The following is a 16,877-nucleotide window of genomic DNA, read 5'->3' as shown; positions in this document are numbered from 1 at the left end:
CTAGCCGCCAGTCTAGAGACTGGAGGATCCACCTTGGGACACTGAGCCCAACCCTTAACTACGTCAGGGGGGAAGGGGTAACGTGTGTCATTAAGGCGCTTAGTAAAGCGCTTGTCCGGAAATGCTCTGTGCTTCTGGACAGCATTTATGAAGTTAGAGTGATTGAAAAACGCACTCCGTGTACGTTTGGGAAACCTAAACTGGTGTTTCTCCTGCTGTGAAGCCGACTCCTCTATAGGTGGAGTTGGGGGAGAAAGATCTAGCACCTGGTTGATGGACGCTATAAAGGTCATTTACTATGGTGTCCCCTTCAGGTGTATCAAGATTGAGAGCAACGTCAGGATCAGAGCCCTGAGCTGCGACCTCCGCTTCATCCTCCAGATAGACCTCATGCTGAGACCCCGAACAGCGTGATTAAGCCGGGGAAGGTTCCCAGCGAGCCCGCTTAGCCGGTCTGGGACTGCGGTCCGTGTCGGAGTCCTCCCCGTGGGACCTAGGTGTCACCCCAGGAGCACTCTGCTGCGCCGACCGAGAGGGGCCTGGGGGCGATGAACTCACAGTGCCCGGGGCCTGTGTAACCGATCTGGACTGCAAGGCTTCTAGTATCTTAGCAGACCATCTGTCCATAGACTGAGCCATGGATTGTGAAAGCGACTCAGTTTCACAGCCAAAACTGAAAACTCTGTCCCTGCCACCTGGACAGTGGAAGCCGGCGGTTCTACCTGAGCTGAGTGAGTGCCACAGGGGCCGAGCGTTGCACACAGTGAGGGTAGGTGGAACCTGCAGGTAACATAGCCGCACAAGAGGTACAGGTTGCAAAATAAGCCTGTGCCTTGGCACCCTTGCTCTTTGCGGACGACATGCTGTAGTCTCCTCTGAGAGTTATCACTGAGGGTATATAGCCAAAAGCAAAACAATGCGGCCGAACAGAGAAAATGTATAATAATATATATATATATATATATATATATATATATATATATATATATATATATATATATATATATATATATATATATATATATATATATATATATATATATATATATATATATATATATATATATATATATATATATATATATATATACACATATATATATATATATATATATATATATACACATATATATATATATATATATATATATATATATATATATATATATATATATATATATATATATATATACACTTCGGCACCCAAGGGGGGCCAGCACCGGGTAACCGGTGTGGCTTACCGACCGCCCAAAGCGGTTGTGTGTCCACCAGATTCCCTGCCTGGGCCTCCCAGAGCTGTACAGCTCGTTCTGAAATCCTCCACCGGCAGAAGTGATTGTAAATATGGCTGCCAGAGCTCTCAGGGGAGGAGGGAGCCGTGGGCGTGACTAATTAAGTGCGGGAATCTGGTGCCCCACAGTGCTCAGTGAGGGGGGAGGAGAACACCTAAGTATGCTCCAGCCCTCACTGCCGACGTCCAGTCGACGGTCCCGCCCTTACCCCTGACTGGCAGGCCCGGGGGCGGGAGTTATGGTACTAGGCCGCAGAAGCCGGGGACTAAATTTAATAACGCGGTCGGCGCGGTAGTCCCGGTCGTCACAAAAAAACAGCAGCCGCTGCAGCGTCTGTAACACAGGCGCTCCATGCACCGTCCCCAAGGGGACACAGAGTACCTTTTAGATGCAGGGCCTGTCCCTGATACTCAGTCTCCTGTCCGTCAGATTCCCCCAGGGGCTGCGGAGGGAGCCCGGTCCCAGTGAATGGTGACCGGTTAGGATCCCACTTCTCCCAGAGCCTCTAAGGGATGGGGAAGGAAAAACGGCATGTGGCTCCAGCCTTTGTACCCGCAATGGGTACCTCAACCTTAACAGCACCGCCGACTTAGTGGGGTGAGAAGGGAGCATGCCGGGGGCCCTGTTAGGGCCCTCTTTTCTTCCATCCGATACAATCAGCAGCTGCTGCTGACTAAAATGGGAGCTTGAGTGAATGTGTGCCTCCTTCAACACAAAGCATAAAACTAAGGAGCCCGTGATGCACGGGAGGGTGTATAGGCAGAGGGGAGGGCTTACACTTTTTAAAGTGTAATACTTTGTGTGGCCTCCGGAGGCAGAAGCTATACACCCAATTGTCTGGGTCTCCCAATGGAGCGACAAAGAAAGGCGGCTTTTGAAGAGCCGTCAGGACCCTGTTAAGATCCCAAGGTTCCAACGGACATTTGTAAGGTGGGACCATGTGGCAAACCCCCTGCAGGAACGTGCGGACCTGCGGAAGCCTAGCTAGACGCTTTTGAAAAAACACAGAGAGCGCCGATTCTTGGCCCTTGAGAGAGCCGAGGGACAACCCCTTGTCCATTCCAGATTGTAGGAATGAAAGGAATGTTGGTAAGGCAAACGGCCATGGAGGAAAACAGTTATCAGAGCACCAGGATAAGAAGATTTGCCAAGACCTGTAATAGATCTTGGCGGACGTTGGCTTCCTGGCTTGTCTCATGGTGGCAATGACATCCTGAGATAACCCTGAAGACGCTAGGAGCCAGGACTCAATGGCCACACAGTCAGGTTGAACGCCACAGAATTCAGATGGAAAAACGGCCCTTGTGACAGCAAGTCTGGGCGGTCTGGAAGTGCCCACGGTTGACCCACCGTGAGATGCCACAGATCCGGATACCACGACCGCCTCGACCAGTCTGGAGCGACGAGAATGGCGCGACGGCAGTCGGACCGGATCTTGCGTAGTACCCTGGCAGCATTGCCAGAGGGGGAAACACATATGGCAGTCGAAACTGCGACCAATCCTGGACCAAAGCGTCCGCTGCCAGAGCTTTGTGATCCTGAGACCGCGCCATGAAGGCCGGGACCTTGTTGTGTCGTGACGCCATGAGATCGACGTCCGGCGTTCCCCAGCGGCGACAGATCTCTCGAAACACGTCTGGGTGAAGAGACCATTCCCCCGCGTCCATGCCCTGACGACTGAGAAAATCTGCTTCCCAGTTTTCTACGCCCGGGATGTGAACTGCGGAGATGGTAGAGCCTGTGACTTCCACCCACTGCAGAATCCGCCGGACTTCCTGGAAGGCTTGACGACTGCGAGTGCCACCTTGGTGGTTGATGTAGGCGACGGCAGTGGCGTTGTCCGACTGGATTCGGATCTGCCTGCCCTCCAGCCACCGATGGAAAGCCAATAGGGCTAGATATACTGCCCTTATCTCCAGGATATTGATCTGAAGGGACGATTCTATTGGAGTCCAGGTTCCTTGAGCCCTGTGGTGGAGAAAAACCGCTCCCCAACCTGACAGACTCGCGTCCGTGGTGACCACGGCCCAGGTTGGGGGTAGGAAGGATTGTCCCCGAGACAGAGATGTGGGTAGGAGCCACCACTGAAGTGATGTTTTGGTTGCAAGTGAGAGAGAGAGAGATGTTCTTGTCGAGGGAAGCCGCACTCTTGTCCCATTTGCGAAGAATTTCCCATTGGAGTGGCCGTAGATGGAATTGCGCGAACGGCACTGCCTCCATAGCTGCCACCATCTTCCCCAGGAAGTGCATAAGGCGCCTTAAGGGGTGTGACTGACTCCGAAGAAGCGATTGCACCCCCGCCTGCAGAGAAAGCTGTTTGTCGCGCGGTAGCTTGACTAACGCTTGCTGGGTATGAAACTCCATCCCGAGGTAAGTCAGTAATTGGGTCGGCGTCAACTTGGATTTCGGGAAATTGACGATCCACCCGAACTGCTGGAGAGTCGCCAGAGTGACGGTAAGACTTCGTTGACACGCCACCCGAGAAGGAGCCCTGACTAGGAGATCGTCCAAGTAGGGGATCACCGAGTTGGATGTGTGCCTCCTTCCACACAAAGCATAAAAACTGAAGAGCCTGTGGTCCACTGGAGGGTGTTTAGGCAGAGGGGAGGGGTTACACTTTTTTAAAAGTGTAATACTTTGTGTGGCCTCCAGAGGCAGAAGCTATACACCCAATTGTCTGGGTCTCCCAATGGAGCGACAAAGAAAAATGTTTTTCTCTTTCTTGTGCCCAGTAGTAATGTACCCAGCATTGCGCCCATCCTTGCAGCATTGTGCCCAAGTAGTAATGTCTCCAGTCCTCATCCTAGTTCCCCGTTCTTGACATACACACACACACAAACAAAAAAAAAAAAGATTCTTCCCACCTTTCCTCTGTTCTGTGTTTTCGCTTAACTGCTAGTTGTGGCCGGCAGACCCGTAGACCCCGTGACGATCGCGTTACTATGCAGGGGGCTTTACTACACTTTATTCATTTGCAGCGCAGCGTGCACTTAGGAGCGCTCTGCTCTCTACTATTCACAGGCAAGCAGGTAACTTCATACAGCGATGTTACCTGCTTGACATTGTTATCAATGGCATAACTAGAGATCGATGGGCCCCGATGCAAAATTAGGACCGGGGCCCCCCCTTGGGGTACAGGATGATTACGCTGACATTTGGCTCTTTCCCTCAGCACCCAACTTTCCCATGCTCCAATATCCCTTTTTCCCCTCAGTACCCAGCTTTCCATGTTCTGATATCCATCTGGTCCTCAGCACCCAGGTTTCCAATGCTCTGCTATACAACTTTCCCTCAGCACCTAGCTTGCCCTTGATATCAGAGCATGGGAAAGCTGGGTGGTGAGGGAAAGATGTATAGCAAAACATAGGAAAGTTGACTGCTAAGAGAAAGATGTATAGAAGAGCATGGGTGGGTGCCTCAGCACTCAGCATCAGCTGGACGCTGAGGACAAGATAGATATCAGAATATATCAAATCTGGGTTCTGAGGGATATCAGAGCATGGGAAAGCTGGGTGCCGAGGGAAAAAATGTATAGCAAAGCATGGGAAAGAGCCTCTTTCCCTCAGCACCCAGCTTTCCCATCCCATGCTTGTATCTTTGTCCCCCATCCTGGTATATAGCCTTATCCATCTTTTTTCTGTACATTATGTTTGTGCTATATTCATGTTGCATCTAAAAATGGTAGGTTTTTTTTAATGGTACACGAGTTTTGGTATTTTTAAGAGTGTGTTTTGGCCCTTTTAGTATTAATTCTGCTTTTTTAGTATCTGCATTTTAAAAATGCCACACGTGTACACATTCCCACAAATGCAGCCATATACACTAGATTTCTCTTTATATATTGTATATGTGAGCATTTTGTACACACTGTATAAACAAAGTAGTAAGAAAGTTGGATGTCTGACAGAAAACCATGAAGATGAAAAGATCCGACCACCATCACAGGACAGCGGTGAGGGATATCATCAGTTACAAAGCTGTGGGGGAGGGGGCAGGAGAGTGCAGCTGTGGGGGAGGGGGCAGGAGAGTGCAGCTGTGGGGGAGGGGGCAGGAGAGTGCAGCTGTGGGGGAGGGGGCAGGAGAGTGCAGCTGTGGGGGAGGGGGCAGGAGAGTGCAGCTGTGGGGGAGGGGGCAGGAGAGTGCAGCTGTGGGGGAGGGGGCAGGAGAGTGCAGCTGTGGGGGAGGGGGCAGGAGAGTGCAGCTGTGGGGGAGGGGGCAGGAGAGTGCAGCTGTGGGGGAGGGGGAAGGAGAGTGCAGCTGTGGGGGAGGGGGCAGGAGAGTGCAGCTGTGGGGGAGGGGGCAGGAGAGTGCAGCTGTGAGAGGCAAATAGGATAGAAGAGGGTAGTGGTGGAAGGGTCAAGACAGTGCAGCTGTGGGGGAGGGGGCAGGACATTACAACTGTGAGAGGCAACAGGAGGATAGAAGAGGGCAGTGGGGCTGGAGTCATCATTCAGGGAGCTCCAGTACTCACTTCAGGTTGCATTGTGTTCCTCTGGAGCCTCCTGCTACTGCCGACTACAGAGCAATGGCAGTGCAGGAGAGAGGGATGCAAACTCCTCGAAGTCTCTCATATTTCTGCAGCACTCCCTGCACAGGCCTGAGACTCCACAGCAGCTCCGTGACGGTGGGCGGGGCTTAGTGCCGGTGGGCGGGGCTTACTCCTGCAAGGCTCCAGAGCAGTGAGTGTAGGTAGGGGATGGCTGTGCTCAGCATTTCTCCCCTCTCCTGATGGATGGAACATACAGCATATGTGCTGTATGCTGGAGGAGAGACTGTCAGGGGCCCAGTGGGGGATCCATCCCCAGCAGGTGCTCAAAGCCAGCGGTCGGGTGATCACTGTGACCATAATCCCGTCCACTTCTCAGCACCGGCTTCAGTGGAAAGAGGTGGGCGGGATCATGGGCGTGGAGAGCAGGGAATATGCAATTTATTAAGTAGCCAGGACATGTGTGAGCTCCAGAACGGCTGCTACCTCCTGTGACCGCGATTGTTCTAGTCCTGATTGGTGGAGTGCAGAGAGCTCCTATGCGCTGTGCCGCAGATCTCACAGTCACAATACAGAGGTGTCTGCTCGCAGGCCTACAATCTACTTACAGTGAAAATCCTTTGACCAGTGCGATCAAAAGCGACGCAGTACACTGAGGAGAGGTGGCCGAGAATCCTCTTGTGCATCTTGATCTGCTGGTACATCGTAACTGGAAACGCGGAGTTGAAGCACACCGCCCCCGTTAAGTGTTTGCCATGTTGCACATTCACTGAAATGCACAAAACAAAACAGTTATAAAGTACACTAATATACGACGACAAACAAAAAAATAAAAAAAAGTCCCCAAACACAACACACCAATATTTGGAGGTTTCCTCATGTTGATAGGCACTTCTGGGGGTCTCCCTCTTTGAAGAGTAGCAAATATTTTGTGGTTCCACTGAGAATTTCTGTAACCTAAGAATAAATATTGTTTGGGTTAACAAACTAAACTGCAATATGAATATAAAGCCGTAAGTTGTCCTCTTCATCCAGCACTAAGTGGTAACCCAATGCCACTGGCACCTTCAGTGTAATTCACTAGTGACGTCCAGTCATCCGTGTCCTCCAAAGCAATGGTCTGATGACGGGACGTCAGCACAGACATGCCACCCCTACCTTCTGGAAGTGAATGGTGGGCAGAGGAGTGTGCCGAAGCCTGAAAAATATCGTTCTCAGCTTGAAAGCCAAATCTACAACCCCTTGATATTTAAGGTGTTATCCATCAATCAGTAGAGAAGGAGATCTTGTGAGGATCTGAGGTTGCGTGCAGGTAGGTACCAGGAGACTAGGTCACAGATGTAAGGAGGAGACAGGTTGTGGATGGCTTTGTAGGTCATGGTTAATCTTTTGAATTGGGCAATGGGAAGCCAGTGAAGGGATTGGCAGAGTGGTGAGGCTGGGCAATAGCGAGGGCAGAGGTGGATTAAGTGGGCTGCAGAGTTCAGGATAGATTGGAGGGGTGCAAGAGTGTTGGAAGGGAGGCCAGAGAGCAGGAGGTTGCAGTAGTTGAGGAGGGAGAGGAGGGCATGTACTAATGTTTTTGCTGATTCTTGGGTAAGGAAAGCACGGATCCGGGAAATATTTTTGAGTTGTACTCAGCGTGAGGTGAAGAGGGCTTGGATGTGTGGCTTGAAGGATAGAGCAGAGTCGAGGGTTACTCCAGGGCAACGAGCTTGTGAGACTGGGGAGAGTGAGCAGCCATCAACTTTGATGGACAGGCTTGGTGGAGGAGTTGAATGAGGAGGCAAGAATGAATTCTGTTTTGTCCATGTTAAGCTTTAGAAATCGTGCAGAGAAGAAGGATGAAATAGCAGAGACATTGTGGGATTCTGGTTAGTAGGGAGGAGATGTCAGGTCCAGAGAGGTAGATTTGAGTATCATTGGCATAGAGAGGATACTGAAAGCCGTGGGACTCAGCTGTCCCAGGCCGAAGGTGTAGATGGAGAACTGCAGGGGTCCAAGAACTGAGCCTTGGGGGACACCAAAAGATAGAGGGTGGGATGAGGAGGTGGAGTGAGAGTGGGAGACGCTGAAAGTTTGGTCGGTTAGGTATGAAGAGATCCAAGATAGGGCCAAGTCTGTGATGCCCAGAGATGAGAGAATCTAATTGTCTGGAAACGTTCAAAAACTGTGCAGTCTTCCAGGCTATAGTATCAGAGGAGCACAGGGGCACTGAAGATAGCCAGACATTAAATCTGGTCAGCTACATAGCAGATTTAACATTCCGTATAGCAAACAGCTTGTAAGCGCTGCGCTCCTTACTTTGGAAACTTGCCACCCATTTAAGACTAGAATAAGCCTTAAACAACCTGCAGATGCAGAACAGAGATCTTATAGTAAAGAAACCCATCACCTAAGTGTCCTCTGGTGTTTAGAGGTGACTACTAAACCCACCAGGGTGGCAGCATAGTACAGAAGGGTTAATTGTCGTGTTTCTATAGCAGATGTATAAGCATAGGAGGCTGTATGGTCATAAAGTGCTGCTAACCACACATTTTCCAGAGCCAAGTCAGGATTATGTAGCAAACTATATGAAGTCGTTTTGGAGAGCATAGTTTTATCTCTTCAATGTAAACCATAGATACACAGGTGACATTTGTACCTTTTTCCATGCAGAATGGCTTGTTGGCAATTCCAAGTAAAGAGCTTGATCGTGATACAGTGACGGGAGCGTTCCTATCTACGAAGTATGTCAGACCCTGACAGATCCTCAGCAAATGGTCGTAAGTAACAGATGTGTTGGCGGAAACCTGCAAAACATTGAATAGTAGACAGCAATAACCACTACATGAAAGAAGTTAGATTAAAAAAAATACTGGTTTATCTCAAGTTTTAATTGCACGTGCAGTGGGCTGACACTTCACTTCCAGCTCCTGCCTGTCTCTTTATTTCCCCGCCTGCTTTCAGTCTAACTTGACAGATTCCTTATCTCTTCTCTGCTGCCCAAGGTGCTGCACAGTCGCTAAATCATTGTCCGTAGTCATCCCATCACCCACCCACCTCTGATAAGGGGATTTGGAGTTGAGAAGTTTAGAAGAGAAATAAGTGATCTGTCAAAGACTGAAAGCCGGGCAGGAAAACAGGGAGACAGGCACAAGACCTGGAAGTGCAGTGTACGCCCACTGCACTTGCAAGTAAAATTTGAGAAAATGGATTACTTTACAAAAGAAAGGTTTGCATTCAATAAGCATTAAAGAAGGGAATTTTGTTTACTTACCGTAAATTCCTTTTCTTCTAGCTCCTATTGGGAGACCCAGACAATTGGGTGTATAGCTTCTGCCTCCGGAGGCCACACAAAGTATTACACTTTAACCCCATAGCGACGGCCTAACGTCTCAAGACGTCGGAAAAACAGGGTACTTATTCTGTTCCGACGTCTTGAGACGTCAGGCCGGAAAAAGGTTGTAGCGCCCCCCAGTGACGAAAAATCTCGGGGGTTTCAGCTACCGGGGGTAGCTGAGACCCCCAAGATTATGAATCGGGGTGTTTTTTTTGTTCCCCGATAATGTGATCGCCGGTATACACCGTATACCGGCGACAACATTAAAAAAAAAAAAAATGGCAAATACTACTAATTTCTTTCTCATCTGACATGATCAAACATGTCAGATGATAAAGAAATATAAGCCCCTAGTGCCCCCAAAGCCCCCGGTACCGGAGAAAATCACCCCCCACCCCCCACCCCCCCCCCCGGACATCCAAAATGGCGCCGACGCGCGGCGAAAACTCCCGCCGCCGCCGGCTCTGCATTCATTTCCCTCCGATCTGAAATGATCAAACATTTCAGATCGGAGGGAAATGTCCTCCCCCTGATCCCTGCTCCGGTCCACCGGAGCTGTCTGGTCACCGGAGCCCCCTCCGGTTCTCCAGACCTTGCAAGATGGCGCCGGCGCGCTGAAAGCTGCTGCCGCCGCATTCATTTCCCTCCGATCTGAAATGATCAAACATTTCAGATCGGAGGGAAATGTCCCCCTCCTGACCTCTCCTCCGGTCCACCGGAGCTCTTTGGTCCCTGGAGCCCCCTCCAGTTCTTCAGAGCCCCCCTCCGGAGCGTGCAAGATGGCGCCGACGCGCGCTGAAAACTGCCGCCGCCGGCTCTGCATTCATTTCCCTCCGATCTGAAATGATCAAACATTTCAGATCGGAGGGAAATGTCCTCCCCCTGACCCCTCCTCCGGTCCACCGGAGCCCTCTGGTCACCGGAGCCCCCTCCGGGTCTCCAGAGCCACCCCCCCTCCCCCGCATTCATTCTGCTCTTTCTGCCGCATGTGACACGTCACATGCGGCAGAAAGGTGTCCCCAGGTCCCACTAGGTCACCCCCCATCACCCCCCCCCAGCCCCCCAGCCCCCGGTCATACGTTACCTGTCTGGTGATCCGTCCCGCGATCACGCCGCCTCCTTCTTGAATGCTGACGGCGCATGCGCAGACAGCGGCTGTCAGCTGGATTCCTCCCCCGGTCCACAGTGGAGCAGCCTGTGCATCAGCGACGTCAGTCTTGCAGGGACGCTGACGTCACTGATGCACAGGCTGCTCCACTGTGGACCGGGGGAGAGTGAGTGCAGTAATCAGCAGTCTCTCCATGTGAGGAGTGTGGTCCTCACATGGAGAGACTGCTGTTCCAGAAAATGGGGGGTACGTTCTGTGAGCGTGCCCCTCATATTCTGGAATGAGGTTACTGCAGGTCACTCTGCCCTAAGTTGGACCGGGGCAGTGTGAGTGCAGTATTCTCAGATTACTGCACCCACACTGCTCATGGAGAGCTTGCTCTTCCAGAAAATGGGGGATATGTTCCCTGAACGTGCCCCCCATATTCTAGAAGATCCAGAGTCGGCGTGGGACCTCACGGATTACAGCGGATTACAGCGACCGTAATTTCTTTATTTTCAATAAATTGGGGAAAGAGGAATGTTTCGGGGAGTTTTTTTTTCAAATAAATTTTTTTTTGTCTTTTTTTTTTTGTCTATTACTTGACTGGGTTAGTGATGTCGGGTATCTGTTTAGATGCCGTGACATCACTAACCCCAGGGCTTGATGCCAGGTGACATTACAGCTGGTATCAACCCCATATATTACCCCGTCTGCCACCGCACCAGGGCGCGGGATGAGCTGGGGCGAAGCGCCAGGATTGGCGCATCTAATGGATGCGCCACTTCTGGGGCGGCTGCGGCCTGCTATTTTTAGGCTGGGAAGAGTCCAATAACCATGGCTCTTCCCACCCTGAGAATACCAGACCCCAGCTGTCCGCTTCACCTTGGCTGGTGATCTAATTTGGGGGGGACCCCACGTTTTTTTTTTTTTAAAAAAACGCCTGGGGAGCCCTCCAAATTGATCACCAGACAAGGTGAAGCTGTCAGCTGTGGTTTGCAGGCTACAGCTGTCTGCTTTACCCTAGCTGGCTATCAAAAATGGGGGGGACCCCACGTCGTTTATTTTAATTATTATTTTTTTGGGGGGCTAAATACAAGGCTAGGCACCCTTTAGTGCCACATGAAAGGCACTAAAGGGCGCCAGCTTAGAATATGCAGGGGGTGGGACGTTATATATGTTTGACATGTATCCATTCATCCATTGTAGCATTTTAGGCTGTGCGCCCACAATCAGGATTTGCAGCGTTTTGGGCGCAGAGTGTTTTCCCTGCGTCCATAACGCTGCATTGTGCAGTAGAAGCACAGTGGAAGGATTTTTAGAAATCCCATGCCCAATGTGCTTGCCCAATGTGCTTCTTTTCTCCGCCACATAAACTGACCTGTGGCGCAGCTTCCCGAGCCTCAGCATGTCAATTTATGCTGCGGAGATGAGTGTTCTCTGCAGGTAGCATAGAGCTCCACAGCAGCCTGAACCCAAATCGTGGGCATGGGCAGCTGCGTTCTCCCGTGGACAACTCACATCTCTGCAGGAGGCTGACACTGTGTACTAGACGCCGTGTCGCTGGCTCATGGCCACATAGCCTAAAAGTGAGACATTGGTTGCTACAGCAACATTTTTGTGAAGTACCTGTGGATTCAAAATGCTTATTATACTCCTGAATAAAATCCAGTTTCCAAAATGGGGTCACTTGTGGGGGATTCTAATGTATAGGTACCCAAGGGGCCCTGCAAATGTGACATGGTGCCCGCAATTTATTTCAACTTTTCCAGAATTCAAATGGTGCTGCTTCCATTCCAAGCCCTCCCATTTATCCAAACAGAGGTTTTTGGCCACATGTGGGGTATCCCTGTGCTCATAAGACATTGGATAACAATCTGTTGGGTCCACGGTTTGTTGTTGTCTCTTGAAAAAGTGAGAAATTTGATGCTGAAGCAACATTTTTGTGAAAAAAATGAAAATTTTCAATATGGCAACCTAAGCTTATCAAATTCTGTGAAGTATTCGTGGATTCATACTGCTCACTATACACCTAGATAAAAGCCTTGAGGTGTCTTGTTTCCAGAATGGAGTCACTTGTGGGGGACCTCCACTGTTTAGGCACCTCAGGGGCTCTCCAAATGCAACCTGGCGTCCGCTATTGATTCCAGCCAATTTTGCAGTCAAATGGCACTCCTTCCCTTCCGAGCCCTGCCATGCGCCCAAACAGTTGATTTCCACCACATATAAGGTATCGCCAAACTCAGGAGAAATTGCACAATAAATGTTATGCTGAATTTTTTCCTTTTACTCTTGTAAAAAAAAAGCTACCTGGTTGAAATAACAATTTTGTGGTAAAATGTTTTTTTTTTTTTTTTCATGGCTCAACGTTATAAAATTCTGTGAAGCACCTGGGGGTTCAGGGTACTCACCAAACATCTAGATAAATTCCTTGAGGGGCCTAGTTTCCAAAATGGGGTCACTTGTGTGGGGTTTCTGCTGTTTAGGTACCTTAGGGGTCCTCCAAATGTGACATGGTGCCCGCAATCTTTTTCAGCCAAATTTCCTTTCCAAAATTCAAATATTGCTCCTTTCGTTCCAAGCCCTCCCATTTGTCCAAACAAAGGTTTCAGACCACATGTGAGGTATCACCGCGCTCATAAAAAAGTGGTTAACAAACCTTGAGGTCAAATTTTTGGAATTACCTCTTGAAAAAGTGAGAAAATTGATGCTAAAGCAACATTTTTGAGAAAATTATTAAAATTTTCAATATGACAACGTAACGTTAACAAAATCTGTGAAGTACCTGTGGATCTAAAATGCTCACTATACCCCTAGATAGAAGCCTTGAGGGGTCTAGTTTCCAAAATGGTGTCACTTGTGAGGGGTTTCTTCTGTTTAGGTACCTTAGCGGACCTGTAAATGCAACATGGTGCCCGCAATCTATTTCAGCCAAATTTGCTTTCCAAAATTCAAATATTGCTCCTTCTGTTCCGAGCCCTCCCATTTATCCAAACAGAGGTTTCTGACCACATGTGGGGTATCGGCGCACTCATAAGAAAGTGGGGAACAAGTTTTGGGGTCCATTTTGTTGTGTTAGTTCTTCTAAAAGTGAATAAATTTGGGTTAGAGCAACATTTTTAGGTAAAATTTAATTTTTGCTTTTTTTCATTCCACATTGCTTTTGTTCATGTGAAGCACCTGAAGGGTTAATAAACTTCTTGAATGTGGTTTTGAGTACTTTGGGGGGTGCAGTTTTTAGAATGGTGTCACTTTTGGGTATTTTCTGTCATCTAGGCCTATTGAAGTCACTTCAAATGTGATGTGGTCCCTAAAAAACTGGTTTTGTAAATTTTGATGTAAAAATGAGAAATTGCTGATAAACTTTGAACCCCTCTAACTTCCTAACAAAAAAAAATTTTGTTTCCAAAATTGTGCTGATGTAAAGTAGACATGTGGGAAATGTTATTTATTAACTATTTTGTGTCACAGAAATCTCTGGTTTAACGGTATAAAAATTCAAAAGTTGAAAATTGCTAAATTTTCAAAATTTTTGCCAATATTCAATTTTTTTCTTCAATAAACGCAAAAAATATTGTCCTAAATTTGGTACTAACATGAAGTCCAATATGTGACGAAAAAACAATCTCAGAATCACCGGGATCCGTTGAAGCGTTCCAGAGTTATAACCTCATGAAGTGACACTGGTCAGAATTGCAAAATTTGGTCTGGTCATTAAGGTGAAAATTAGCTCCGTCACTAAGGGGTTAAAAAGTGTAACCCCTCCCCTCTGCTATACACCCTCCCATGCATCACGGGCTCATCAGTTTTGGTGCCAAAGCAGGAAGGAGGAAACTTATAAATTGGTCTAGGGTAAATTCAATCCGAAGGATGTTCGGAGAACTGAAACCATGAACCAAGAGAACAATTCAACATGAACAACATGTGTACACAAAAGAACAACAGCCCGAAGGGAACAGGGGCGGGTGCTGGATCTCCCAATAGGAGCTAGAAGAAAAGGAATTTACGGTAAGTAAACAAAATTCCCTTCTTTGTCGCTCCATTGGGAGACCCAGACAATTGGGATGTCCAAAAGCAATCCCTGGGTGGGTAAAAGAATACCTCGATAAAAGAGCCGAAAAACGGCCCCCTCTTACAGGTGGGCAACTGCCGCCTGAAGGAGTCGCCTACCTAGGCTGGCATCTGCCGAATCATCGGCATGCACCTGATAGTGTTTCGTGAAAGTGTGCAGACTCGACCAGGTAGCCGCCTGACACACCTGCCGAGCCGTAGCCTGGTGTCGCAATGCCCAGGACACCGACGGCTCTGGTAGAATGGGCCTTCAGCCCTGCAGGAATCGGAAGCCTAAAAGAACGGTAGGCTTCAAGAATCGGTTCCTTGATCCACCGAGCCAAGGTTGACTTGAAAACCTGAAATTCCTTACTCTGGCCCGCGATAAGGACAAGAGCGCATCAGACCGGCGCAGGGGCGCCGTGCGAGAAATGTAGAGCCGGAGTGCTCTCACCAGATCTAATAAATGCAAATCCTTTTCACCTTGGTGAACTGGATGCGGACCCAAAGAGGGTAAGACGATATCCTGATTGAGATGAAACGGGGATACCTTAGGGAGAAAGTCCGGGACCGGACGTAGAACCACCCTATCCTGGTGAAACACCAGGAAGGGGGCTTTGCATGACAGCGCTGCTAGCTGAGACACTCTTCTGAGAGATGTGACTGCCACTAGGAAGGCCATCCTTTGCGAAAGGCGAGATAGAGAGATCCCGCATCGGCTCGAAAGTGGCTTCTGAAGAGTCGTCAGCACCCTGTTAAGATCCGAGGGTGTTAACGGACGCTTGTAAGGTGGGACCGGAAAGCGCCGATACTTGTCCCTTGAGAGAGCCGAGAGACAAGCCCTTGTCCATTCCGGATTGAAGGAAAGAAAGAAAAGTGGGCAAGGCAAACGGCCAGGGAGTAAAACCCTGATCAGAGCACCAGGATAAGAAAATCCTCCAAGTCCTGTGATAGATCTTGGCGGACGTTGGTTTCCTGGCCTGTCTCATGGTGGCAATGACATCTGGAGATATCCCTGATGACGCTAGGAGCCAGAACTCCATGGCCACACAGTCAGGTTTAGAGCCGCAGAATTCAGAAGGAAATATGGACCTTGAGGCAGCAAGTCTGGTCGGTCTGGGAGTGTCCACGGTTGACCCACCGTGAGGTGCCACAGATCCGGGTACCACAATCACCTCGGCCAGTCTGGAGCAACGAGGATGGCGCGGCGACAGTCTGACCTGATCTTGCGTAACACTCTGGGCAGTAGTGCCAGAGGAGGAAAAACATAAGGCAGTCGAAACTGCGACCAGTCGTGAACTAGCGCGTCTGCCGCCAGAGCTCTGTGATCCTTGGACCGAGCCATGAATGCCGGGACTTTGTTGTTGTGCCGAGACGCCATTAGATCGACGTCCGGCATTCCCCAGCGGCAACAGATCTCTAGAAACACGTCCGGGTGAAGAGACCATTCCCCTGCGTCCATGCCCTGGCGACTGAGAAAATCTGCTTCCCCGTTTTCGACGCCCGGGATGTGAACTGCGGAGATGGTGGAGGCTGTGGCTTCCGCCCACAGCCGAATCCGCCGAACTGCTCGGAAGGCTTGACGACTGCGCGTGTGCCGCCCTGGTGGTTGATGTACGCAACCGCCGTGGCGTTGTCCAACTTAATTCGGATCTGCCTGCCCTCCAGCCACCGCTGGAACACCTTTAGGGCTAGATCCACTGCCCTTATCTCCAGAACATTGATCTGAAGGGAGGACTCTGTCGGAGTCCAGGTTCCCTGAGCCGAGTGGTGGAGGAAGACCGCTCCCCACCCTGACAGACTCGCGTCCGTCGTGACCACAGCCTCAGCTGGGGGCCGGGAGGATTTTTCCTCCGCCCAGGAAGTGGAGAGAAGACACCACTGAAGAGAAGTTTTGCCGCAAGGGAAAGAGAGACGTTCTTGTCTAGGGACGTCGACCTCCTGTCCCATTTGCGGTGTCCGATAGAATTGGACGCAGACGAAACTGCGCAAGGGAACTGCCTCCCTTGCTGCCACCATCTTCCTTAGAAAGTGCATGAGGCGCCTCAAGGGGTGACTGGGCCCGAAGGAGAGATTGCACCCCTGTCTGTAGTGAACGCTGACTATGCAGCGGAAGCTTCACTATCGCTGAGAGAGTATGAAACTCCATCCCGAGGCAAGTCAGTGATTGGGTCGGTGTCAGTTTTAACCTTGGAAATTTGATGATCCACCCGAACCCCTGGAGAGTCTCCAGAGCAATGGTCAGGTTGTGTTGACATGCCACCCAGGAGGGTGTCTTGACTAGAAGATCGTCTAGGTAAGTGATCACCAAGTGGCCCTTGTAGGACCGCCACCACTGCTGCCATGACCTTGGTGAAGATCCGTGAGGCTGTCGCCAGGCCGAATGGCAGTGCCACGAACTGAAGTGTTCGTCCCTGATGGCGAAACGCAGAAAGCGTTGAAGCTCGGGTGCGATCGGCACATGGAGGTAAGCATCCTTGATGTCAATTGATGCTAGGAAGTCTCCTTGTGACATCGAGGCTTCAGAGTGTTCACCGCCTGAAAAAGTGCATCGGCTCGCTGGGGGGGCGGAGATGTTTTGAAGAAACGAGTCGGAGGACGAGAGCAGAGCTCTATCCTGTAACCGTGAGACAGAATGTC

General features: G+C 49.9%; 1 protein-coding gene across 1 annotated transcript in view; it reads right to left on the bottom strand.

Annotated features, from left to right (window-relative positions):
* BRWD1 (bromodomain and WD repeat domain containing 1) overlaps nucleotides 1–16,877 on the bottom strand; it is a 246,097-nt gene that overhangs the window by 160,121 nt on the left and 69,099 nt on the right. Inside the window, exons 5-7 of the mRNA XM_075334977.1 lie at nucleotides 8,423–8,570; nucleotides 6,637–6,735; nucleotides 6,387–6,547 (exon numbers count right to left, since the gene is read on the bottom strand). Of these exons, the coding sequence (XP_075191092.1) occupies nucleotides 6,387–6,547; nucleotides 6,637–6,735; nucleotides 8,423–8,570 (408 nt within the window). The remainder of the gene's footprint in view (nucleotides 1–6,386; nucleotides 6,548–6,636; nucleotides 6,736–8,422; nucleotides 8,571–16,877) is intronic.

This window comes from Anomaloglossus baeobatrachus, chromosome 2, assembly GCF_048569485.1.
Source record: "Anomaloglossus baeobatrachus isolate aAnoBae1 chromosome 2, aAnoBae1.hap1, whole genome shotgun sequence".
In the NCBI taxonomy this organism is placed as follows: domain Eukaryota; kingdom Metazoa; phylum Chordata; class Amphibia; order Anura; family Aromobatidae; genus Anomaloglossus; species Anomaloglossus baeobatrachus.
Note: the sequence above shows the minus strand (reverse complement) of the source record. Positions and strands in the feature narration are given on the sequence as shown.